Here is a 27,217-nt window from a genome sequence, read left to right on the forward strand (position 1 = left end):
TCTAAGCAAAGAATAAGGCACCTGCTATAAATTTAGAACAATAATTTTCATTTTGAAAGTTACAATAAAATAGCATTAGTTAGCCAAAAGACACTTGTTTCAAAGAGAGAAACAAGTACAGGGGCTGATTTACGGGGTGAGAAAGGCAGGTAACAATTCAGTTAAAAACCTGCTGGCCCAAGGTCAGCTGACTTCTTTCCTATTCCAGAGTAGTTAAGTTCTCAAACACTCCTTAACCACTTCTCTCCTTTGCTCTTCTCCATATTTTAGAGTATCAGAAGCTCTCTATGAGGTTCACACTGTGTATAAACTAGGTAGATTTCCCTTCTGTTCCTCTTAAAATTAAAAGAGATATCCTGAGGCAATTAACAAAGCAAACATAAGCAGCTTTCTTTTTCCAATTCATTAATACATAGACACTACTCAGGCTTTTTTCACTAAGTTATGGCTAAGTATATCAACAGCCATTACTGGAAGTTTTCAACAGTACTAGAAAACCCAAAACCTGCCCTATCACCCTCACTCTTACCATTAGTAAAAGAAAATTTAATCAATCATAACCTATAAAATCATACAAAGGGAAGACTAAACACTGATCCTTATCAGTAAATCCACTTAATTCCAGATGTCACTGATATTATCTAGTACCCTAATGGCATTTCAATTATAAATCTAGAAAAAACATTTCCAAACTAAGCATAATTTTTTACTTGATGTGCCTTGTTGCTATTAAAAGTGCTGTTAACATGCTAAGATGTCTTATGGCACACTGGACTCAGTACGGGAAAATAGTAATTTTCCCCCAAATTTTGTTTAGAATAGTAAATCTCTTTGATGTATTAAATCAACAAACAAACCTTCCCAGACTGACTTCACTCCATCATGGTAGCTTTTAGTGAAACTGATTTAAGTCACAAAATGCTCAACCGATTTTTTGTTTTTAAATGGCATCTTAGGTTACTATACTCGCTCATGCAAAATCTAAGGTAGTATAATAGAAACTAAATTGTAAAATGGATGTTGCTATAAGCATCTCCTTTTACATTAGGCATTTAGAATCTTTTAAAAATTTTTAGACGCTGAAGGTTGTGGTAAAACTAGGCTAACTGTGTAGTTGTTCCATTTATAAGCACCTTAGTACAGGACAGTTACATGACCCCATAAGGGAGTGTGCTTTGAATTCAAGAGAAAGTAATAAAGTGCCTAGCTATATAAAAACCACAAGACTCCAAATTTTAAATTAAGCTAATTGTATTTACACATCAGGATTAACGAAATCTAGACACTATCTACACAGATTTATTCTAATTGCCCAGTCTGCATACTGTTTTAATAACCACATAATACTCTTACTCTTTACTGACTAAATAAGTAGGGTCCACTGCTGCAGCTTAACAATCAAATTTTATTGCTTTATTCATGTGGTGTTTTGCAAGGCACTGTGGTATGGACTAGAAAACTTGGAATGACTTGTGAAGAAACCTTGGAATGACACATGAAGGATAGGAAAGTCATTCTGAGGAAGGATGCTTTACTGAATTGTTTTTAACCAGGGTATCAAACATCAGGAATGAGTTCAAGTTAAAATTCACAGGAGAATGGAAACATCTTAAGGTCAGTCACTTCACATGCCCATCCTGATACTTTGAATAATCTGGAAAATTGCTGTAAAGAGAAAGAGCACATATTAACATAAGCTTTAAATAAAATAGTTCTGGCAACTGGCAAATGTTTATTAAGGTAGTTGAAGAATCCAAGGATACTCTTATATTTGCAAACGCTACCTAATTTCATTGGAGTAAGAATCAACAACAAGCCTACCTTAAATAAACAATTAAATACCCCCAAGTTATTTTTTTTTTAATTTCAGCATTCCTGAATTTTATGTCTAACTGCCAAGAGAGCTTTGCAGATAAGTAATCATTTCAGAAAGAACTTAAAGCACCAAAGCCAATTGGTTTTTCTAGCATAGAGTTATTTTGGTTTATCCCTAAATAATTAAGCATCCTTTTAAGGTCTAGCCTATTATATATGCATGCTTCCTCATTCTCACAAAGCTGAAATTCAATCATCTTTAGGTTATATAAACAACTTGGCTCTTGGCCATTTATCAGAAAAGCTTCCAATTGGTAAGTTCAGGAGAAAGGAAAATGAAACGTTAAACAGAAATCTCAAAAACTTTAGAATGTAATGAACAGAAACATCTAGTACAATTTTAACAGCCTGCATATTAAGTTAATAAATGAAGGGAGGAAAGACATTTTGTAACTCATTTGCAGAGGCAAATAGCTATCATTTTAACAGCAGGCTGCCTAGACAAATAATTTTTCTCACTACATGTCAACCATTTCTCTTATTAATTTAAAAACGGTTGTCTTATACATTAAACTGTGAATCAGGTACTTTTCCTCTATGGTTAACCCATTCTTTGCACAAGGTTTCCTTCATAAAACATACTAATTTTGACACAAAGACAACAGATTCTGGTACTTGTTAAATTAAGTTCTAACTCCATATGCACGTGAAGTTTATAAGCTTCTTTGCAAAAGCACTGATAATGTAGTTGCAAAACATTCTAAATTCTCATTCCATGAGTTTTTTTGTTTTTGTTTGGTCTTAAATTTCTTCCCACTTGATCATTACCAAGGACCTGACCTCCTTTCTGATCTCCTGTGAGCATAAACCAAGCTGGGAGAAGTTTCTGGAGCACCACCCTCTGTGCATATGTGGGGCAAGTAATTTGGTTCGTAAGAAATAGAATGATGTGGATGGGGCTCCAGCAGGTGGATTGAGAAATACGCAGGTTAAGACTCACCACTGACCCGTCACCACGTCATCCCAAACCCTTCACCCAAGACCCTACCCGATGGGGGCCCCCAGAACACTTACCAGAGCCACAAACAACAAAAATGAAGAGAGCCAATAACCAGGGTCCTACAGATGCTTTCTCTTCGGGAGCATTTCTCTGCAAAAACGAAAATCCACGTTCAGATGCAAAGAAACCACTGGGATCCCAAGCTTCCACAGTTTGCACTCCGGGCCAGGTTGCCAGGTCTCACCTCACGGGTTTCCCCTCCATCCCCAAGCCCCCCAACTCAGCTTCCAGCTGGCAGCCTCGGGCTCCCAGCCCACCAAGTCACCAGGACCCCAGAGACGAACGGGTCTGCGGAAGGGAACTGGACGCGGCCCCAGGGCCTAGGACTCAGTCCCAGCCGTGGAACGGAGAAGGGCGCCCATTCTTTCCTTACCGAGGTCTTGGCGACGTTGCCGCGCTGGGTGATGTTCTTGCTGTGCTTCTCGTTGGCCATACGGATCCGCTGTTTGGCGACCATGTTCGCGGCGCCACCACCTGCCCCGGCCACCACTCACACTCGCCTCCTCTCGAGCCGCTTCGAGGCTCGGCTCCAGGTGCCCGCGCTGCCGGGGCGCGGAGGCTCTCAGGCCGGGCGCTAGTACAGCCGATGGGCCTGGGCGCGGCGAGCGCGGGGAGCGAGCGCTAGCGGGGCGCGGGCCGCCGACTGATGGACGACGCCTGACCAGCCGAGGTAGGAGGGTGCGCGGGAGGGAGAAAGCAGGCCGCCGAGACGCCCTCGCGCCGCTGCCGGGAGCGTGGAGTGAAAGAGGAAGGAAACGCAACACAACAACCGGACGGTGCAGCCAGCCGCCTCGAACTACTTCGGGTTCGGCTGCCAACGTCAGCACAGGGCGAGCTCCGCCTCGCGGAAGTGCGGGCTCCGCCTGCTGGAGAGGGAGGGCGAAAGTGGGCGTACCCGCCCTAGCCCGGCCCTCCCAAGCTTTGTAAAGCGTCGCCCCAGAGCTGCGCGTGCGCATTCAGGGTCATTTTCCGCGGCTCTCCTAAACCGGAAGTGAATTGGCCCCGAGGCTGATGGCTCCGGAAACACCAACTCTCAGTCTCCACGCTTCAGGAGACGTGTAGGGGCCGGGTTCGACCCAACGTGAACTCTCACACGGGCGAATGGGTTTGTCTTTCCGGGACAACATGGCGCCGTCCACGCCGCTCTTGACAGGTGAGTTCTAAACAAGCAAGAGACTGTTTCTTCAGAGCAGCTTTTTGTTCTCTCTTTGGCCTTGACAACTACCCGAGGACTCTTGGAGTTTGATCCACCTCTTCTTGTGGCTCGCGGAGCCAGCCTTTTTAGCTTTCTTGATAACGCGTGGCAGTCGGAAGTGGAGCCTCCGCCCCTGGGCTCCAGTATTCCCCCTCCCTCTTACCCATCCGTCATTCTTCCCTGCCCCTTCATCTACAGAAATAGAAGGGGGAGGGTGGCACCTGTGGCTCAGTCGGTAAGGCGCCAGCCCCATATGCCGAGGGTGGCGGGTTCAAACCCGGCCCCGGCCAAATTGCAACCAAAAAATAGCCGGGCGTTGTGGCGGGCGCCTGTAGTCCCAGCTGCTCGGGAGGCTGAGGCTAGAGAATCACTTAAGCCCAGGAGTTGGAGGTTGCTGTGAGCTGTGTGATGCCACGGCACTCTACCGAGGGCCATAAAGTGAGACTCTGTCTCTACAAAAAAAAAAAAAAAAAAAGGAAATAGAAGGGGGAGAAGAAAGTGCTAGTGGAATTTGTGACCTCTGCGTGTACAATATTGGTGCTGTATGGGCCCCTGTGAAGTCATTTAGCTCTATAATCAGGGCAAAAGATAAGCAAATCGTTCAGTCCTGTAGAATGACTGCACACATTAAATACGTCTGAACTGATTTAATTCTACTGGCTGCACTTCCTGCCTTAATGAGGTTTGTAGAACTAAACAGGGAGAGCGGAGCTGTGGTAGTGCAGATTTCAAATGATGAGGGTGTAGTTTGAGGGAATATCAGTGAACATGATAGGAATATTATAGCAACATTTGATAACGAAATGGTTATGAACATTGTGGTAGAACTTCTGAGATTTTGCCGCACAACATCACGCAACACAACGACGGGATGGTGCAGCTCGATGATTGCAACTGGTAGTGTTGGAGAAGATAATAAACTTAGTTTTGGACAGTGCGGTGGAAGACGCCGGACTCTAGGATATGGGTTGGAAACTGTATGTGAGTTTCAAGTGAGGAGAGGGGATTTGCGAGAGAAAAGGCGTTCAATAAATCACAATAACGACACACAAGGAAAACAGAAGTCATAAAGAGAAAGGGTGTGTATGTTGTAGGAAGGGGATTATTTTTCCCCAAAGACTTAAAAGGAACCTTAAAAAGTTTTTTCACTTGTTGCCATTCTACAGTATTTTTTTTACTTATTTATTTATTATTAATTTTTTTTTGAGACAGAGTCTCACTATGTCTCCCTCGGCACTCTGCCATGGAGTCACAGCTCACAGCAACCTCAAACTCTTGGGCTTAAGCGATTCTCTTGCCTCAGCCTCCCGAGCAGCCGGGACTATAAGCGTCCGCCACAACACCCGGCTTTTGTTGTTGTTGTTTAGCAGGCTCGCTCCGGGTTCAACCCGGCAGCCCTATTGTATGTGGCCGGCTCGCTAGCCGCTGAGCTGCAGGCGCCGAGCCCCATTCTACAGTTTTAAGGTATTTGGTATTAAGCACCATGCCCACTCATTCAGTCTGTCTACTACAGTTTGCACATCGTCATTTATCAAACGATGACTAGATAAATTGCAAAATTTTTTTAAAGGCATAGCTACTAATTACATTAGTAAATGAATTTTTTTCCTAGCTTCATAAAGGTAGCTTGTATGTTCACAATTTTTGAACACTACATGTTTATTTGAACTCTAATAAAAGATTAGCATATTTAAAAATCCGATAAACTTTCAAAATACTTACAATGGCTCCTCGCTGCTTACAGGGTAAATTCTGTTCTATATAGCACAGCATATGGAACCTTTCATAATCTTTGAATAGCCTTTGACACTCATTTATTTCCTTGCCAGATCCCTTTTAATAACCTATTTCTTCAAGCTAGGATTCTTCTGTTCTATCTGTTAAAATTCATTTCAGATAGAGCAGCATCTGTGGCTCAAAGGGGTAGGGCGCTGGCCCTGTATGCCATGCCCGAGGTGGCAGGTTCAAACCCAGCCCCAACCGAAAACTGCAAAAAAAAAAAAAAAAAAAAAAATTTCATTTCAGATATCATTGTTCTGTGAAGCCTTTCCTCAGTCTTGCTAGAGCTAGTCACTCCCCAGTCTGTTTTTGTACCTTATTTATGACTGATGTTTTTTTTTTTCATTTGTCCCACAGGATAATTTTCTACATATTTAATTGTTTTTCTTTCATGCTAGACTGTGAGCCCCTTAATGTTGGGATGGTATCTTAGTCATCCTTGTCTTTACCTAGTGCAATACCTGGCAAATAGTAGATTCTTTAAATATTTAATGGAGTGACAAATTAATGAGTAATAGACACTTTATAGTCAAAGTAACCAAGAATGACTATTTTCTTACAGTGCTTAAAATCAAGAACTTTATAAATGCTTAAATGCTATCTATTCACTCTACCCCTCACATTCTCACATTCTCATATTCTTAGAGGTCTAGAGAATGTATGTGGTCAGAGTCACCCTCCAAATTCTCCAAGTAAGAATTATTTGTTTTCAGATCATTCAACTCCATGGTTCATTTTTCTTTCACTAGAACACACTACTTAATCTTTTAAACGTTCTTAAGGTAGGTATTTCACTCAACAATAGATATTTTACTTCTATAATTTTTTGTTAGTCTTAACAAGATATTAGAGCTGGGAATAATTTGGAGATTATTCAGTAAATTTTATGTATTAGTCACAGCTCTTAACTGGAAGTGACAAAAAAGTCAAAGCAAATGAAAAAGGGATTTCTTTTAACTCATATAACCAATTTCATATCAATGGGGGATCAGGGACTGACCCCATGGCTGGTTTGTTTCACATGTTCTCTTATCCCCCTACAGATGTGCAAAAACCCCTTTCTTAGGGTTGGTCTCTGAGTCTACCCCATCCTACCCTATCCCTCCCAGTGGTATGAAATTGATTTATTAAAGCTTTGGTACTGCTATATCCAGGTACTTAATATGCCTCAAGAATCTTTTTCTTGATCCATGGGCCCTTGCCTTCTTCTTGATTTAATTCATTCTCAGACTGACATTTAGTCAGCCTAGCAGTTCTAAAGAGAAAAGCACTTTTTTTTTTTGGCCAGTAGTTTCAGCAAAATTCTCAAGGCTAGCTGTCTGTGACTTTGGTTGGCTCTTACTAATTTTTGCATCAGTCAACTTTTAGTCAGATGATCAGGACCAAATTATATTTTCACTCCTAGATAGTTCTCAAAAGAAAATTAGTGTCTCCTAGAGAAGAGGAGCTGTATGCTAGACATGCTAAACAACAATGTCCATTACATGAAACTCAGGCTGTCTAATCAGCTTTCTTGGTTGGGGTCATTGAGATAATTTTTTCAAAATTGAGACATTTTCCTAAACTGATGTGTAGTTCAGCAAAGAAAAGGTTAGGGAAAGTATCATATTTTAAATATTACCATATCCCTGACAGGGGACTTTATCATTTGTAGATACTCCAGTGTTTTTTTTCATTCTAACTCAAGCCTAGAGGAATAAATATTATAGTATATGAGTCTCTGAAAAGACTAATAAGTTTAGAAAAGATACTGTGTAATACAAGTTTAGTGTAATTGCTTTTAAACAGTTATTGTATGAAACTCTGGCATTTACTTCTTGTAACGAAAAGAATTGTTTGCATTCTAGTTTTTTCTAAGAGAGCATATTGCTAATACCCTTTGATGAAAGGAGGAAATTGTTGAAAATAGGAATCACATTAAATCTGAATATCCTATATTAAGATAACTACACATCATAATCACTGTTTCACAGTCAGATATTTCTAATTAAAATGGATTCTTCATTAGAAAGTTATATATAGAACAGATTTTTTTGTGTGTGTATTGAAAAGAATTTGTTTTTAGTCCATATTTATTATTATTATTATTATTATTATTTTTTTTTTTTTGAGACAGAGTCTTACTATGTCGGCCTTGGTCGAGTGCCATAGCGTCACAGCTCACAGCAACCGCCAACTCTTGGGCTTAAGTGATTCTCTTGCCTTAGCCTCCCAAGTAGCTGGGACTACAGCCACCCACCACAATGCCCGGTTGTTTTTTGTTATTGTTGTAGTTGTTGTTTCGCAGGCCTGGGTTGGGTTCGAACCAGTCAGCCCCAGTGTATGTGGCTTGTGCCCTAACCACTGAGCTACAGGCACTGAGCCAATATGTTTAGTATTTTGTTGAAATAGTTTATATTCTGTTATGGACCTGATTTTGTGTTTCTGCTAATAAACTTGGTTTATACATTTATTCAGATGTGTCAGAGGAAGCTGTACAGACTGATTAAATCCAGGAAAGTATCTTAGAGTTACAAATGTTGCAGCACTTACTCCTAGTTAGGCTTCTCTATAGGGAAGTATGAAATAAAATATTTGTTTTAAATAGTAGTTTATATGTATGAACAAAGCTATAATGACTCAGTATGATTTTGAGTATGAATTCAATTGGTAATTACTTTAATTGATTACCTTAAGATGGACACATCTATTATAAAGCATCATGTATAAAAAAGGTTGTCTGATTTAACGAAGGACCGTCAATGTTGTCAGCCTTCACAGTAGCTTTGGTATATATTTTTGTCTCTTGAAATATGTTTTTACCTTAGTATAAAAATCTTAGTCTATTCACTGTTTAATTATAACTTTGTAATTTTATCCAGTATTCCCAAGGAAATCAACATTGAAAAACTTAAACTTTCAATTGGTTTAATTTCTTGTTATACTATGAACAAAACATTACCAAAAATGATTTTTAAAAGCTTTTTATTTTAATATAATTTAAGAATCATGGAAGTTGCAAAAACAGTTGTATTTTCGCAGTTTTCTCCCATGATAACATCTTATGTAAACATAGTATATTATCAAAAACAGGACATTGACACTGGTACAATAGTATTTGTTAAACTGGAATCCTTATTCAGATTTTACCTCTGTGTGTGTGTGTGTGTGTGTGTGTGTAACTATAAGAAATTTTATTCATGCAACTACCACTATTAGAATATAGAACTCCATTTACCAAAAACCTTTTGTAGACCCTTCTGTAGTCATGTCCTTCTTCCACTCTACCCTTGTTCATCATTGCAAGAGTGTTGTGTAAATGGAATTATTGAAAATGTAGCCTTCAGCGTTTTGCTTTTAGAAATTTTCTTTATTTCAAATGTGAATGTGTACATTTCAAAAAGCAGTTGATTAATTTGACTTTAGATTTTTCCTTCTTCAGAAACATACTAAAAACAGAAATTGGAGACTACTTGAGACTTTGAATATTACTTGAGCAGGAAAGAGATGGCACTTTTCCTGTGATTTTTCTACTAAGTGTTGCCTTCTGAGATTTTGGGTTAGCTGGAGTCCAGTAGCTCACACCTGTATTCTCAGTTATTTGAGGAGCTGAGGTGGGAGGATCACTTGAGCCTAGAAGTTCAAGACCTGCCTGGTCAACATAACAAAACCCCATCTCTACAAAAATATACACGTGTAGTCCCAGCTACTTGGGGAACTGAGATGGGGAGATCACTTAAGGTCAGGAATTCAAGGTGGCAGTGAGCTATGGTCATGCCACTGTACTCCTGCCTGAGAGACAGAACAAGACCTTGTCTTAAGAGGAAAAAAATGAGGTGAGTATCTGTGTGAAAAAAGTTTGGCTTAAGTGGGTTTTCTTCACCCATTCCTTTGGGGTCTTCTACATATTTTAGTTTGGAAAAGAGAAATACAAATTTTACAAAAGAAAACCTGTTGCTCTGAATACCATGAAAGATCCCACTGCTATAGCCAGAAAGGCTACTTGCATTCTTGAGTACAGCTGCCACTTTAGTAATGTATAAAAACTTATTTTCCCCAATTACATCTAATGATTGATGATAACAGCAAAATCAAATGTGGAAAACCAAGGCTAATAGTTAAGTTTCAGGAGAACACAGGAAGCCAAGATGAGCTGGGTAAAAGCTTTTTTCTTTTTCTTCTTTGCCAGTCAGTTCAGGCCCATGTTCTGGGGCCATTGGTTAAGGTAATAGAAAGAACATGGTTTGCTTACATCAACTTTTTCTAGTTACACTGCATCTTCATTAGGACTGCATTAATGATGTGCCATTTTGCCATCTTAGACCTGTGTATAAATTCTGAAAGAGAGCTCTTAAGTTTGTTACGTTGTAGCTACAGCTTATGGATGGGTCCTCATGCTGACAAAATTTTATGTAATGTAGGAATAAAATGTCATCTGGTAATTATGAACTCACTTGAGTAATCCATTTTTTATTAATCCCTCAAATTTTTGGTAAAATCTTAACTATAATATTAAGAAAAAAATGGCCTTTTCTATGTTGTAATGCGTCATGCATAATAGTATCATGGATTATTGATTAATAGTGGTTCTTTTCATTTTACTTCTTCAGTCCGGGGATCAGAAGGACTATATATGGTGAATGGACCACCACATTTTACAGAAAGCACAGTGTTTCCAAGGTATGGTTTATTTTGTAAAGTGATAATGTAGAGAACATACATAGTATATTCTAAAGTGTTTTTGTTCTGGGTATATTTTGAACAAAAAAGAAATAGAACAGATAAACGAATTTCTTGGAATATATAATAACAGAACATGCAAAGAATACATATTCTCTAGTAAAGACAATGATCTTCAGACTTTTTTTAAGAATATAAAAGTAGGGCGGCTCCTGTGGCTCAGTCAGTAGGGCGCCGGCGGGTTCAAACCCGGCCCCCGCCAAACTGCAACCAAAAAATAGCCGGGCGTTGTGGCAGGCGCCTGTAGTCCCAGCTACTCAGGAGGCTGAGGCAAGAGAATCGCTTAAGCCCAGGAGTTGGAGGTTGCTGTGAGCTGTGTGAGGCCACGGCACTCTACCGAGGGCCATAAAGTGAGACTCTGTCTCTACAAAAAAAAAAGAAAAAGAATATAAAAGTATAAGTTTATTTTATATTAGAGAAAGGGAAGAGAGTAGGGGAAGAGATGAGAAAGAACAGGGAGTAAGAGAAGGAAAGATGGAGTATCTTAAGATTTGAAAGTAACTTAAGTCTATTTAGAAGCGTTGGGAAAACAATACTAACAAAAAGTGTAGACACTAGATAATTGAGTTAAAGCCTGTAGTTTGAAGGAGTTTTACAGAGTGAGAAAAATGTATAAATTTTATAGCTAAACCATCACCAGTAATCTTTGTGAAATGGAATCCAAAGTGTATAAAAAGGAAATATGACTATATTGTAGAACCACTGTAAATTGACCACCCAGGGGACTGTAAAAAACTGGTCAACATACAGAGGTGGTCAGTATACGAAAGTAGGCCTACTGTACTGATCTGTACATGTGGTGCATGTCTAGTCTGTAAAAATTCGGTCAACTTAAGGAGGTGGTCTATGTAGGGAGGTGGTTGTCCATGTATGTACATAATATATAGCTAGCCAGCTATATTTTTCCCAAAAAGAACTGATGGAAGAGTAAACCAAAAACTAATAAAAATGCTTACCTATGGGGGAGAGAGAGAAGATTATAAGACATATCTGTGAATGAAGTTTAGTATATATAGTATTGACTTTTGGACCATGTAATTGTTTAAAAAAATTTTTTTTTTGTTTTTTTTTTGAGACAGAGTCTCACTATGTCACCTTCTGACGTCACAGCTCACAGCAACTTCAAATTCTTGGGCTTAAGCAATTCTCAATTAAAATAGGAAACTGAAATAAATGATCCTTACTTTATATAGCTAGTTGGTGGCATAACAGTATGAAGACCTATAAAATTCTTTATTTTTTTTTTTTTTTTTGAGACAGTCTCACTATGTCGCCCTTGGTAGAGTGCTGTGAAGTCACAGCTCACAGCAACCTCCAACTTAAGAAATTCTCTTGCCTCAGCCTCTTGAGTAGCTGGGACTACAGGCGGCGGCCACAATACCCAGCTAGTTTTTTGTTGTTGTCATTATTGTTTAGTAGGCCCAGGCTGGGCTCGAGCCCGCCAGCCCCAGTGCATGTGGCTGGTGCCCTAACCACTGAACTATGGGCGCTGAGCCACTATAAAATTCTTTTTTTCTTTTTTTGAGACAGCCTCAAGCTGTTGCCCTGGGTAGAGTGCTGTGGGCATCACAGCTCACAGCAACCTCCAGCTCCTGAACTCAAGCCATTCTCCTGCCTCTGCCTTCCAAGTAGCTGGAACTACAGGCACCCACCACAATGCCCGGCTATTTTTTGGTTGCAGCCATCATTGTTGTTTGGCCGGCCTGGGCTGGATTCGAACCTGCCAGCTCAGGTGTATGTGGCTGGCGCCTTAGCCACTTGAGCCACAGGTGACAAGCCATGCTATAAAATTCTTAAAAGCATCCAATTGTTTTATTTTTTTATTTTTTTATTTTTATTTTTGTAGAGACAGAGTCTCACTGTACCGCCCTCGGGTAGAGTGCCGTGGCGTCACACGGCTCACAGCAACCTCTAACTCTTGGGCTTACACGATTCTCTTGCCTCAGCCTCCCGAGCAGCTGGGACTACAGGCGCCCACCACAACGCCCGGCTATTTTTCTGTTGCAGTTTGGCCGGGGCTGGGTCCGAACCTGCCACCCTAGGCATATGGGGCTGGCGCCCTACTCACTGAGCCACAGGCACCGCCCCCAATTGTTTTATTGTTAACCAAAAATACTGACATTTGAATCCATTATAGAATAAAGTAAATAAATAATTATTTTAACATCATTAGGAACCAAGACTTTTTAGCATGAGAGTAAAGAGGTAGACTTTCCCATATCAATATGAATTCATGATTTCTTTTTATAAAAATGTTTGTATTTCCTATTTCTGTCCACTGAAAAGGCCTGGAAACATGATAACCCATTAGCAATGAATATCCCTGCCTCACAGATTGTGCTGTTATTCCTCACTAAAAGGAATTAATTAGTTCCTTTGAGAAGTGGTCAATTCTAGGTCTAGGGTAGAAAATGTACATGTGGAGTTAGGGACATTTTGTGCCAGAAAGCAAGGATACCATAAAAGACTATGGGGTTTTGTTAAAAGGTTATAGGATCATCTGAGCTCAGGAGTTTGAGATCAGCCTGAGCAAGAGCACGACTCCGTCTCCACTAAAAAAGAAAAACTAGCCGGGTTTCTGTAGTCCCAGAGGCAGGAGGATCACTTGAGCCCAAGAATTTGAGATTGCTGTGAGCTGTGACACTATAGCACTCTACACAGAGCGACAGAGTGAAACTGTGTCTCAGGAAAAAAAAAAGGTTGTAGGAATTGGTTTGAAGGGCATTCACACCAACTTAAGAAGGGACAACATGAGCATTAAGAATTATAACTAAAAAGCTACAGCAAGTTAAATGTGTAAGGGCTCAAAAAAAAAAAAAATCCAAAAAATTCTTATTCCAAACCTTACTGGTAAACATTGGTGGTTGATGGAATCCTTACTTAAGACTTTGAAAATTAATAAATAGATGGAATCAAGCATTTATCTTGCTTTTCCCATACAAACTGTCTTTCAGAGCAAATAAATAGTTGAGGAACATTTTTTAATTGAAGAGTTTTAGTTAGTAAATGCAGAAGGAATGATGGGATTAGACAATCATTGTTTTATAATCCTAAAGAAATCATGGGTCTAGGCAAGTAGTTCTCACACTTTACCAAAAATCATCTGAAAAACTTGTTTAAAACACAGATTGCTGGGCGGCGCCTGTGGCTCAGTTGGTAAGGCGCCGGCCCCATATACCGAGGGTGGCAGGTTCAAACCCGGCCCGGCCAAACTGCAACCAAAAAATAGCCGGGCGTTGTGGTGGGCGCCTGTAGTCCCAGCTACTCGGGAGGCTGAAGCAAGAGAATCGCTTAAGCCCAGGAGTTGGAGGTTGCTGTGAGCTGTGTGAGGCCACGGCACTCTACCGAGGGCCATAAAGTGAGACTCTGTCTCTACAAAAAAAAAAAAAAAAACACAGATTGCTGGGCAGCACCTGTGGCTCAAAAGAGTAGGGTGCCGGCCCCATATGCTGGAGATGGAGGTTTCAAACCCAGCCCCGGCCAAAAACTGCAAAAAAAAAACAAAAAACCTGCAGATTGCGGTAGGCACCTGTGGCTCAGTGGGTAGGGCGCCAGCCCCATATATTGTGGGTGGCGGGTTGGAGCCCGGCCCCAGCCAAACTGCAACAAAAATGTAGCCAGGCGTTGTGGTGGGCACTTGTAGTCCCAGCTACTCAGGAGACTCTGGCAAGAGAATCACCTAAGCCCAGAAGTTGGAGGTTTCTGTGAGCTGTGACGCCATGGCATTCTACCCAGGACAATAAAGTGAGACTGTCTCTAAAAAAAAAAAAAGAAAGAAAGAAAGAATAAAAACAGATTGCAACTCTCTTCTCAAACTTTCTAATTGATTAGATCAGCAATGGGGCATAATTTGCATTTTTAAAACATCCCTAAATGATGCCAATGCTGCAAGACTGGGGTCTCCACTTTAAGAATTACTGATACAGGGTGGCACCTGTGGCTCAAAGGATAGGGCACCGGCCCTGTATACCGGAGGTGGTGGGTTCAAACCCTGCCCCGGCCAAAAACTGCAAAAAAAAAAAAAAAAAAGAATTACTGATGTAGGCAGATGATCATCGAAGATCCTGAAACGATAACATGAACTATTGATGACTGCTGATGGGCAACTTTATAATTAGACTGACATCATCTCTATCTATTGGCAAATTTTTATTAGGCTCAGTTCTCTAGAACCTTGCTGTGTAAATGTGGGCCCCAAACCAGCAATATTGACATCACCTGTGTGCCAGTACAGACATGCATCTCAGGCCCTACCCAGCTTACGGAATCAGAATTTGTATTTTAACCAGGTCCTCAGATGATTTTTATGCACATTAATGTTTCAGAAGCACTACTCTAGAAAACAGTTTGTGGCAAAGTGATGTGCTACACTTCATTAGGGTGTGCAGTCCCAAGACAATGACAGCAGGAGCGAGGGGAAAAAGGGAAGTGAGGCAGGGAAGGAGTGAAAGCAAAAATAATGGGGATGCACCGAGGTGACCATAGATCTACAAAATATAGCTGAGTTGCTTGGTCATGTGTGTAGATTATCTCTACAGAGGCTGTGGAACTATTGTCCCTCAAAACCGACTGGTTGTGGGGAGGAAGAGTAAAAAATTTATCTGCGGCCAGAGCTTTCTCACCTGTTTGGGTTGAATCTGAGTGATAGAGCTCCTCTCTCTGCCCCTCTCCATACAGTGGTGGAAGCCATGCTGATGTCTGGGCCTTACTCCCGGAGATTCTGGGACAACCAGTGGCATTAGGAGATGAGGGGGGCCAGTTCTCTTGGTTGAATAGTTGAAGTTTGGCAGTAGGAAGGGTTAAAAGGATCCAAGAAAGCACTTGATTGAATCCTGTACAATCTCAGTATACCTTAAGAGTAGGACAAAGAAATATTATGTGCCCCCTATGGAGTTGCAGTAGGAACTATGTAATGCTTATGTTCTATGAAGGCTCAACTGGAAAAAAAAAAACTCTAAATTTAATCAGTCTTACAGATGAGTAGTTCTCAAATTTGGCTGCACATTGGAATGACTTTGGGAGCTTTTAAACCCAGATATTCAATCCAGACACTGGCCATTAGATGACTATAAGAAGTTAATTTTGTGAGATGAAGCGGCATGGTGGTGATTATGCTTTTTAAATAATACTCATCACTTAGAGATGCATACTGAAGTATAGAATAAAATGATAATGACATCTGGGTTTTGCTTTAAAATATTATGGCATTAAGAAAAGTAAAGAATAGGCTCCACGCCCGTAGCACAGTGGTTATGGTGCCAGCCACATGCACTGAGGCTGGCGGGTTCGAGTCCAGCCCAGGCCTGTGAAACAGCAGTGACAACCGCAACAAGAAAATAGCCGGGCGTTGTGGCACCTGTAGTCCCAGCTACTTGCGAGGCTGAAGCAAGAGAATTGCTTAAGCCCAAGAATTTGTAGTTGCTGTGAACTGTGATGCCCTGGCACTCTACCAAAGGTGACATAGTATGACTATGTCTCAAAAAAAAAAAAAAAAGGTAAAGAATAGGTAAAATTGGCTTTGAGTTAATTATTATTTAAACTGGATGATGGGCGCATGGGTGGATTATCATACGTTTTCTCCGTTTTTGTGTAAATAAAATTTACACCAAAGTGAAACAGAAATTCCCCGGTTTCCATGATGGGAAAGAAAATAAATTCTGGATTCTATTCTCAAGCTTTCTTTCAATCCTAAATACAGTTCTACAGTGGTATACTAAAGGAACAGTATATTATCATTGAGATAAGGGGGTTGATTATTGAAGTCAGAATGAGCTAAGAGCACATTGTTTTAAACTTACCTCATTTTCTTTCTGAGTAGAATTTCCAGACACATCAGGAAAATAGAACTGTAAAGATAACCTTACAAATGTATCTTAGAAATAAAGTCTTTAGGTTGGATGATGACAATGCAATTGTCATTGATTACAACTATGAAGTCAGTTGATAAGTTTTAGTTTGAAGAAAGGACTGGTAAGCCGCAGGATCTTGTTCAGAGCTCATTCAATGTTCTTATAAGTAATTTAGACGATAGCTTAGGAATGATGTTTTAGAATCTACATACTACATAAATCCGTAAGGAATGACTAATGTTTTTATTTTTTGTAGAGACAGAGTCTCACTTTATGGCCCTCGGTAAAGTGCCGTGGCCTCACACAGCTCACAGCAACCTCCAACTCCGGGGCTTAAGCGATTCTCTTGCCTCAGCCTCCCGAGTAGCTGGGACTACAGGCACCCGCCACAACGCCCGGCTATTTTTTGGTTGCAGTTTGGCCGGGGCCGGGTTTGAACCCGTCACCCTCCGTATATGGGGCCGGCGCCTTACTGACTGAGCCACAGGCGCCGCCCGGAATGACTAATGTTTTTAAAAGAGAAAATCAAGATTTAAGTAGATCTCAATAGGCTTGAATGATAGGCTCAAACCTGGGCGGAATTAAATAAGGATAATTGTAAAATTCTGCCTTATGGTTTAGAAATAGGTTATACAAGTATAAGTTGGGGAACATCTTGGTCATAGCTATTTAAGTGAAGAGAAGTTAAAAAAGAAATATTTCACTGACTGTAAACTGAGTATTAGCTACCGTTGTGTGATAATAGAAGTACAATGTCATCTTCAGATGAATTAATACAAAGAATGTACAGCTTAATAGGGATGTATTGGGCAGTTCTCAGTGCGTTTGCTATTATTTAGCGATTCAAATTATAATTAGCCATGAAGTTCTCATGTAATGTTATGATTGTACTAATGGGCATCTGCATGTACACAGATACATTGCTATTCGGGTCTTTGTTATCACTGGAAAATATATTCATAGTGGCCATTTCCCACTTAGAGATATAGTACTTTAGTTTTGTTTTGTTTGAGAGAGAGAGTCTCACTTTGTCATCCTGGGTAGAGTGCTGTGGCATCAGTGCTCACAGCAACCTCAAACTCCTGGGCTCCAGTGATCCTTCTGCCTCAGCCAACTGGGCAGCTGGGACTATAGGCACCCACCAAGATGTCCAGCCAATTTTTCTATTTTTTTTTTTTTTTTTTTTGTAGAGACAGAGTCTCACTTTATGGCCCTCGGTAGAGTGCCGTGGCCTCACACAGCTCACAGCAACCTCCAACTCCTGGGCTTAAGCGATTCTCTTGCCTCAGCCTCCCGAGTAGCTGGGACTACAGGCGCCCGCCACAACGCCCAGCTATTTTTTTTTTTTGGTTGCAGTTTGGCCGGGGCCGGGTTTGAACCTGCCACCCTCGGTATATGGGGCTGGCGCCCTATGGACTGAGCCACAGGCGCCGCCCCAGTTTTTCTATTTTTAATAGAGATGGGATCTTGCTTTTGTCCAGGCTGGTCTCAAACAACTGAGCTCAAGCAGTCCACCTGCCTCGGCCTCCCAGAGTGCTAGGATTACAGTGTGAGCCATGTACCATGCCTGGCCAGTACTTAACAGTTTTGATTACTCCATAGAACATTGCCAAGCAGTCTAATTTCCACACATCTGTTTTTGTACAGAATACTGCATCAGCATTTATTTAATGGGAAGATCTCTTCTTCTAAGGCTTACTGTCTCTACACATGAGTAACTATGGAAGGCTCTACTTTCATCCTTCAAATTCAGGGGCATTTCTTGGCCACGTGAGGATATTCTGCTTACATTGTTTTGTTATGCTGGCGGTCTAGGTCATTCCCCACAAAGTCCCCATTTTGAAATCCTACAGCATTCTCAAGATTAGGGCTGATGCTTGTAATTTATAATATTTTGGGGTTTCCACACACGTGTAATTCACTCAAATGAGTTCTATTTGATTCATAAGCTTACTTTGAATCAGCAAACATTCAGCTTACTTTGCATGTTAGCATTGCATTTTAAAAGATAAAGTATTTTAGTAGACTAAAACATTTTGTGATTATTTCTGAAATTTGTGTAAGTTCTTAGTTATTAAAGATTGTAGAGTTTATGATCAGATTTAAAAAATACTAATGCTTATTTGTTTAAACTTTTTTTTTCCATTTTCAGGGAATCTGGGAAAAATTGCAAAGTCTGTACCTTTAGTAAGGATGGGACCTTGTTTGCCTGGGACAATGGAGAAAAGTTAGTGTTCATTTATATAAAATTATATTTTATGTGTGCCGTGAATATAAACATAATTGGCATTATTTGAATAATACATATTTAAATATGAAAGTCCATCTTTAGTCCATCATTAGAGTCCATGGTATCTCCACACCATGACAGTAAAAGATGGAATTTAATAATGTTAAATTACATATAACACCTTCAAAGTTGTTTGTTTCTATGTATGCCGTGATTTGTTTGAATTATGTAATTACTTACAATTAAAAATTAACATATGAAATTAACATTTCATTAAATTAATGAAAAACATGATTAATTTAATATTAAGGAAGCTGGAGTGTTTTAAATAGTGCTCTAAGCTACTGGTTAGGGTTTCTTAAGTTCTGCAGTAACCCTGAGAAAATTGTCTTGTTTGTTTATCTTAAATTCAGTATTTTTATCTTTGCTGTTAAATTAGTAGCAACGGTCTGCAGTTATTACTATAAGTCTTATTGTACATAAAGAAATGTTTAGTGTATCTACATTATACCAAATTATCAGATTATAAAAAATAATAGTCATGTAAAAAATAAGTATTTTGATTAAATGCTCATATTTTACTAAGAAAACCAGTCTTTTTAAATTTTCTAAGATTTACTGTGACATTTCATTTCACAGATCAAGAAAATGCCGAAATATCTGTTGCTTGGTTTAAAGTTATATTGTTTTTAACCACATGTAATTCTGCTAGCTTTTATAAAAGAGAGAAAAAGTATGCAATAGTTTGAAAAGTACATTTTAATGTTGTTCTTGACAGTAGTACTATGTCCTGAAGTCTTTTGACTATCAGGCAAGATTGGATTAAACATATGATTTTTTAAAATTATCTACCACAGAGAATCTTTTTTGAATTAGTTAATTCACCTTATATAAGTAGCTAGCTTTTAAGTTATCCCAGCCTTAAAGATAGTATATCTTGTTTTTTTTAGTGTAATCTATTGTGGGTATTTAAGTTTTATTTTTAATCTATATTTTAAGTTATACTATTTTGAGTAATAAGTCAATAAATATTCCATACTACTTTTCAGTATCTATTGTTTTTTGAGGTATCCTTTATTCTGCTAGCCTAGAGTTTGTTGAATAAGTCTATTTTTACCTTGGCAGTTATTGTTTTTTTTTTTTTTGGTAGAGACAGAGTTTCACTTTATTGCCCTCGGTAGAGTGCCGTGGCCTCACACAGCTCACAGCAACCTCCAACCCTCCTGGGCTTAGGCGATTCTCCTGCCTCAGCCTCCCGAGTAGCTGGGACTACAGGCGCCCGCCACAACGCCCAGCTATTTTTTTGTTGCAGTTTGGCCAGGGCTGGGTTTGAACCTACCACCCTCGGTATATGGGGCCAGCGCCCTACTCACTGAGCCACAGGCGCCGCCCGGCAGTTATTGTTAATACTTAATGTTTCCACTTATCCTTCTGTTGGGTTCAACCCTAAATCCTTTTTAATATGTTATGTTCATTATTTTATTTTTTATTTTTTTTGAGACAGAGTCTCACTGTGTCATCCTCTGTAGAGTGCCATGGCGTCACAGCTCACAGCAACCTCAAACACTTGGGCTTAAGCAATTCTCTTGGCTCTACCTCTGGAGTAGCTGGGACTGACTACAGGCACCCACCACAACGCCCAGCTATTTTTTTTTTTTTTGTTGTAGTTGTCATTGTTGTTTAGCAGGCCTGGGTCTGGTTCAAACCCGCCAGCCCTGGTATATGTGGCTGGTGCCCTAACCACTGAGCTATGGGTGCCGAGCCATCATTATTTTAGTAGATATATTCTATACTAGTTTCTAGTATTTATTTCCTTAAAGTACTGTAGCCATAATGGTCCCTACTGTTCTAGATGTACACGACATCTAGAATCAGATGTAGTGTATTGATTGTGGTCTTTTTTCAGTTTCCGGTTAAGTTAGAAACTGTAACTGATTTTTCCTTAAAAAGTTTTTTTATTTTTTTGAGACAGAGTCTCTGTAACTCTGGGTAGAGTGCCATGACATCGCTCATAGCAACCTCAAAGTCTTGGGCTCAAGCAGTCCTCTTGCCTCATTCTCCCAAGTATCCTGTACTATAGGTTGCCACCATAATGCCCAGCTAGTTTTTCTATTTTTAGTAGAGACAGGGTCTTTCTCTTGTTCAGGCTGATCTCAAACTCCTGCTCCAGGGATCCACCTGCCTCAGCTCCTAGAGTGCTAGGATTATAGGAATAAGCCAGCACACCTAGCTCAGTAAGTTTTGGTTTTGTTTTTTTTTTTCTACTTTGTCACCCTAGGAAGAGTGCTGTGCTGTCACAGCTCACAGCAACCTCCAGCTCTTTGACTTAGGCAATTCTCTTGCCTAAGCCTCTGGAGTAGCTGGGACTACAGGTGCCCGCCACAAAACCTGGCTATTTTGTTTGTTTGTTTGTTTTTGAGGTTTTTGGCCAGGGCTGGGTTTGAACCCACCACCTCTGGCATATGGAGCCGGCGCCCTACTCCTTGAGCCACATGCGCCACCCCGGGCTATTTTTTTTGTTGTAATTTGACTGGGGCCGGGTTCCAACCCGCCACCCTCGGTATATGGGGCTGGCACCCTACTCACTGAGCCACAGGCACCACCCATCATTAAGTATTTTTTAAAGAAATAACATCCTTCATTTAACTAAGAATTAATAGTTATCAACAATGACAACCAAAAGCAAGAAAGCTGCTTGCAATTCTAAAATATGATATTTTCAGTAGGTTGTAAAAAGTTACATAGGAGTGTGTTTAAACAATGGGCAGTAATCTTTTATTTCTACCAGTTGCTGCTTATCCTAACCTTGGTATCTTCCTCAAAGCTGAGTAAAACAAAATTAATTTTAGCAATTTCTGGAATAAAATGGAGTATAATTATTATGAGGTTCTTTTTGCCCTATAGAGTTTAGTACAGTACATAAAAGCAAGTCCGTCCAAACTGATTTCAAAGCTTGGCTCTGACAGTTATCGATATTATGAACTTGGGAAAATCATCAAATCCTTTGATTTTCTGAGCCTAAATTTAACCATTTGACAGAGATGATGGTTACTTATAAGGCTGTTGTGAGGATTAAATGAGAAAATAAAGATAAAGTGGGTAAATCACTACCTAGTACTTAGAAAACATCCCCAAAATGGAGCTGCTTTTATTGCAGTTTTAGGCCTTTTTGTCATTATTGTGCCATAATAATTCTTAGAGTCATGGCCTTTGGAGACTGCTTTTGTGATTTTAGTAGACATCTAAAGCTGCTTTACTAATCTCCCTAGTGCCTACAGCTTCTGTTTATTCAAATTTAAAAATACACTTTTACTAGGGTAGGCTGCTGGCCCCATATGCCGGAGGTGGCGGGTTCAAACCCAGTCCCGGCCAAAAACTGCAAAAAAAAAAAAAAATACATGTTTACTATTCTTTCTAGCACCTCTGCCTTCCCTTTGGTGTGATATATCCCAGCCTCTCTGTAGGTTAGCTTTGTGCTTGTTTAAAGACCTTGTCATTTCCTTTGTAGCTGAAGGTAGAATCATCCATGTGTCTTTCTGTTAATTCTATTTTATTACCCAACACTAACTTTATACAAGAAACTTTTTATAAAATGTACTGTTTTTTAGTTAAGATATTTCCTGGACATATTCTAGCACTTACTGAAATTTGAGTTTAATGGAAAAAAAATGAACTTGTAAAGTAATCAGTATTTGAAAAAAGGTATGAATGTGTTGGTTAGTGCTGGCCATTATAAAACAATATTTCATTGCTGAAGTAATCTCTTTTGAAACCAGATTAAATATTATCAGTGTCACTAACAAGGGACTACTGCACTCCTTCGACCTCCCAAAGGCAGTTTGCCTTGAATTCTCACCAAAAAACACTATCCTGGCAACGTGGCAGCCTTATACTAGTAAGTATTTTCCCATTGTAAAAATATTCTGACAGGACTAATTAAATTTAGTGGGGGAAAAAGGAGAAAACTTATAACCTTATAAAGAAATAATTAGTCTTTACGATAGTAAATAGTATTTGTGAATATTTATAATCAAGAGCAAATCTTGTACTTTGTAAGTACAGTATACTGAAACATGATTTCAGGGTATTTAGTAAGCTAATGGAAAAATCCATTATGAGATAGAGGAAAAGAAAAAGTTAAAGGAAAAATTTACAAAGTAAATAACTGCTGGATGGAGGAGATCTCAAAGATTAAGAATAATAATTACTTCTAAAATTAAAATGTTTTAAATGACCATTATAAGTGAAAGGAAGTATGAGAGACACATCTAAGAGGCATGTAAAGGATAAAAAAGACTAGGGAATGGTGTACCATTCTCTATCACATTCAAAGATCTAAAGATAGTAATGAACATTTTATATAGCCGTGCTTCATCAGTGAGAAATTAAAATCTTGGAAACTGGTACAGGGTCTTATTTTCAGAGACATTTTCTAATAGTGTTGACATCATTGAATAAGTAAATGACTATAGGGTTAAGTTACAAATCTCCTGGGTTTTGTTCATTCAAGAGACATGGACTCTAACGTATCTTATTTTTCCAAGTAAACAAAAGGAAATTGAGAATCATGAGTGGTTTGATGTAACTGTATGAATTAATCCATTTGACAAAAATCTATGTCAAACTCAAGAAAACTCTTAAATATTCTTTTTTTTTTTTTTTTTTTTTTTAATTTTTTTATTAAATCATAACTGTATACAATGATATGATTATGGGGCATCATACACTCACTTCATAAACCATTTGACACATTTTTATCACAGTGGTTAACATAGCCTTTCCGGCGTTATCTCAGTTACTGTGCCAAAACATTTACATTCTACATTCACCAAGTTTCGCAAATACCCCTGTAAGATAGACCACAGGTGTGATCCCACCGGTCCCCCTCCCTCTACCCACCCCCCCCTTTCCCACTTCAACTCTTAAATATTCTTAAAATATGAGGTAATTAACTCATTTCAGAGATACTGTGTTTTTACTTAAATAGCTGTTGTCATGGCTTTTAGAATGGATGATTAACTCTGTAGTTAAAAGATAGAGACAAAAGTTGATTTAAGGCAACTCTTTTACTTGATTTTTATAATCTCATTCAAGTTTTTTCTAAGAATGAAATTGCTTTTACTGCAGCTTCTAAAGATGGTACAGCTGGGACACCCAACCTACAACTTTATGATGTGAAAACTGGGACATGTTTGAAATCTTTCATCCAGAAAAAAATGCAAAATTGGTAAATAGATGCTTTAAGTTAACCATTTATTTATACAATATTTTTAATATCATCACTGTATAGTATTTGTTTTTCTGGTGTTAATTTTTTTTTCTTTTTTTTTTTTTCTGGTGTTAATTTTAAAAATAACTTCTTGGACCAAAATCTAGATTTTTAAGGATTTTTGTATGTAAGACTATAACAGAGTTAAAACTTGATCTTTCTTTTGTTTAGTATTTAAATGAAAAAGAACAATATTTTTCTATTATGCTGACTATAACTGTTAGTCACTGATTTGATATCAAATTTATAGTTACTTTTCCTTAAAGAATAAGCAATATCACAAATGTTAATGTGTTAATGTGATGTTACATTCTGTCTAAATTCTTTTTTTAAAGACTCTTTATTTCTGACATAGGTGTCCATCCTGGTCGGAAGATGAAACTCTGTGTGCCCGAAATGTTAACAATGAAGTTCACTTCTTTGAAAACAACAATTTTAGTATGGAAATATTTATGAAATAATTTTATTATTTACTATAATTGTGTACAGTATTCATTAACTTTTATAGCATATAAGTTTCTCTTAAATATTGTTAATTTATTAATCAGTAATTACTGTTCTATTGGTATGCATAACTATAAGTCTAAATCCAGTGAAAATCTGTAACACAAAGGTTTTCTTTTACGGTTACTTTTTAATATCTGTTAATTGTTCTTAAATTAAGACATTTGAATACCTCTTGTTGAGTTTAATTGCTTTTGAGATTCCATGACATAAAAAATGTTTTATTGTGTAGAATTTCAAATAGGAAATTAGATACCTAGTTCCCATGACCATTATCACGTGGCTAATCCTATCTTATTCATACATCTATCCAATACCATTTCTCTTACTAAGCTAAAGCAAATCCCAGATTTTTTAATATAATTTTTTTATAATTTTTATATAATTTCACATAAAATTTTAAATACTTCAGTATATATTTCTGAAGATTGGGGCACTTAATTTTTTAAAGTTAGCACAATACCATCATCACATATCATTAAATATTTATTCATGGCCAGGTACGGTGGCTCACACCTATAATCCTAGTACTCTGGGAAGCTGAGGTGGGTTGATTGCTTGAGCTCACGAGTTCAAGACCAGTTTGAGCAAAATCGAGACACCCCCTCCACCCACCGCTACTAAAAATGGAAAAACTGAGGCAAAAATATCACTTGAGCCCAAGTTGGAGCTTGCTGTGAGCTGTGACGGCACAGCCTTCTACCCAGGGCAACAGCTTGAGACGCTGTCTCAGAAAATAAACAAATATTTAGTCAATGTTCGAATTTTTAATAATTATCAATGTTATATACATTTTTTAAACTTAGGATTCAAATCAAGTACTGTACATTGTAGTTGATTTATATATCTTTTAAGTTTTTTTTTTAAATCTCTTTATTTCCCTGGTAATTTTTTTTTTAAGAAACAAGGTTGCTTGTCTTACATATTTTCTTATAGTTTGAATTTTGTTTTTGTGTCCTTTGGCATAATTTAACATCTGTTCCTTGTAAATTGCTTCCAGCTTTAGACTTTTCATTTTTTGATGAGTAAGGGCAAGACTAAGGTTGTGGTCAGTTCTTTTATCAAGAAGTACATCATGTCTGGTTGTTCTTAGTCTTACATGGTTAGCTGACATTAATGTTCCAAGCCTAGATGCATTAATTGTTCAGTAGTTGCAGTTTGGTGATATTGTAATTTTTCGTTCCTCTCTTATTTACTAGCTGTACTATTTTCATAAAGAAAAATTTCTCCATCTACTATTTGGTTACTACTGATAAATTTATATAGAAAAAGCAGAATAAATTTTTTTTCCTCTTGTCAGTTTAATATAATGTGTTTTATCTCTAGCAACCTTCATTGTACCCATTAGTTTTTTTCTCTTTCTTCCTTTTTTTTTTTTTTTGAGACAAGGTCTCACTCTGTTGGCCCTGCTAGAGTATAGTGATGTCATCATAGCTTACTGCAACCTGAAACCCCTGGACCAAAGTGATCCTCCTGCTTCAGCTTTGTGAGAGGCTGAGAATACATGCCAGCACACCCAGCTAATTTTTCTATTTTTTATAGAGACTTGCTCTTGCTTAGGGCTGGTCTTGAACTCCTAGCCTCAAGCTATCCTCCCACCTCAGTCTCCTAAAGTGCTAGGATTACAGGTGTGAACCTCTGCACCGGCCTTTCCTCCATTGTTATTCATACTGACACTCAAATTGTCTCATCCATGCTTGGACCTTCCCAAGAATTCTGTTTGCCTGGTACATCAGGAATGATAATTTGAGAATATCACATTCACCTAAGTATTCATTTGCTTAGTTTCACATCATCCACAAAGTATTTATTCGTGGAATCTTAATACCGGCAGTAACTCCAATAACACAACAAGTTTGTAGTTCTTTTTATCATTAGGATGTCCCATTACTGATTGTGCACTTTTGAGTACATTATAGTTATAATAGGAATTGGTAAGTCTGTTCACGTGCAGGCTGATTTTGTGCAGCATCTGGTCAGGACAACCACGCACTTCCTTTTTTTTTTGCATTTGGCGCTTTCTCCTACCCCTATTGTTTTGGGATTGTCTTGCTTTCTTGTTTTACTTGCCTCTTGTAAGTATGCAAAACAAAGGAGATTCACTACTTTGGCATTTGATATGCTGCTACTTTTGAACAGATACTGATTTCTGAAACTGAACAAATAATGAGTATTAGCTCTTTATCCCATTAACTAAGGTGGCAATATTATTAATAGCATGGATTTTGACTGTCTAGTATGGCACTTAATAAATAGCAACAATTGTTACCATTGTTGTGATCATTATTATATAGTTATCACATTAGTTACAGAATTTCCATATCCACATTTCACAGAAGCAGGTCAAGTTGTTCTACCATCTAATAGGTTCTAAGCCTGCTTTATTTCAGAGTTGAAGAGACAAGAACTAAAATGTACCTGAACTAACATGTGCCTGGCACATTAAAGTCGATCACTAGGAATTAGGTGGTATAATCCACTTACTTGCCGAAGTTCACATAGCTAGTAAATGACTGAGGAGAAACTGAAGCCTAAATCTTTCTTGCTCCTACTCCATGGTTTTTTTTTTAGTTGTTCTGCCTTATTTATATGAGACTACAATGAGCAGTATTAATATATAGTTACAATAACCTTTTATAATACATTCACAGCTTAACATAGTCCTATTAGTTTTTGTCATCAATCTAACACCATTTACTCTCTTTTTAGACACAATTGCAAATAAGTTGCATTTACAAAAAGTTAATGATTTTGTATTATCACCTGGACCCCAGCCACACAAGGTAATCGCTATGTT

General features: G+C 38.6%; 2 protein-coding genes across 4 annotated transcripts in view; one reads left to right on the forward strand and one right to left on the reverse strand.

Annotated features, from left to right (window-relative positions):
* Positions 1 to 1,390: 1,390 nt before the first annotated feature.
* On the reverse strand, positions 1,391 to 3,704 carry SERP1 (stress associated endoplasmic reticulum protein 1). The gene is made up of 3 exons (XM_053599642.1): positions 3,249 to 3,704; positions 2,890 to 2,965; positions 1,391 to 1,665 (listed from the first exon to the last, which is right to left on the reverse strand). Exons 1-3 carry the CDS (start codon positions 3,330 to 3,332, stop codon positions 1,625 to 1,627), a joined length of 201 nt encoding a protein of 66 aa, XP_053455617.1. The 5' UTR covers positions 3,333 to 3,704; the 3' UTR covers positions 1,391 to 1,624.
* A 168-nt stretch (positions 3,705 to 3,872) lies between these two features.
* The window catches only part of EIF2A (eukaryotic translation initiation factor 2A), a 46,770-nt gene continuing 23,425 nt past the window's right edge, over positions 3,873 to 27,217 (forward strand). The window contains exons 1-7 of one of the 3 annotated variants that reach the window (XM_053599363.1): positions 3,873 to 4,028; positions 10,439 to 10,508; positions 18,570 to 18,644; positions 22,424 to 22,542; positions 23,775 to 23,874; positions 24,272 to 24,354; positions 27,130 to 27,203. In XM_053599363.1, coding sequence (XP_053455338.1) covers positions 3,977 to 4,028; positions 10,439 to 10,508; positions 18,570 to 18,644; positions 22,424 to 22,542; positions 23,775 to 23,874; positions 24,272 to 24,354; positions 27,130 to 27,203 — 573 coding nt within the window. In that variant the 5' untranslated portion in view covers positions 3,873 to 3,976. The remainder of the gene's footprint in view (positions 4,029 to 10,438; positions 10,509 to 18,569; positions 18,645 to 22,423; positions 22,543 to 23,774; positions 23,875 to 24,271; positions 24,355 to 27,129; positions 27,204 to 27,217) is intronic. The other 2 variants (XM_053599362.1, XM_053599364.1) reach the window with 2 other exon arrangements.

Source organism: Nycticebus coucang, chromosome 8, assembly GCF_027406575.1.
Source record: "Nycticebus coucang isolate mNycCou1 chromosome 8, mNycCou1.pri, whole genome shotgun sequence".
Taxonomy (NCBI): domain Eukaryota; kingdom Metazoa; phylum Chordata; class Mammalia; order Primates; family Lorisidae; genus Nycticebus; species Nycticebus coucang.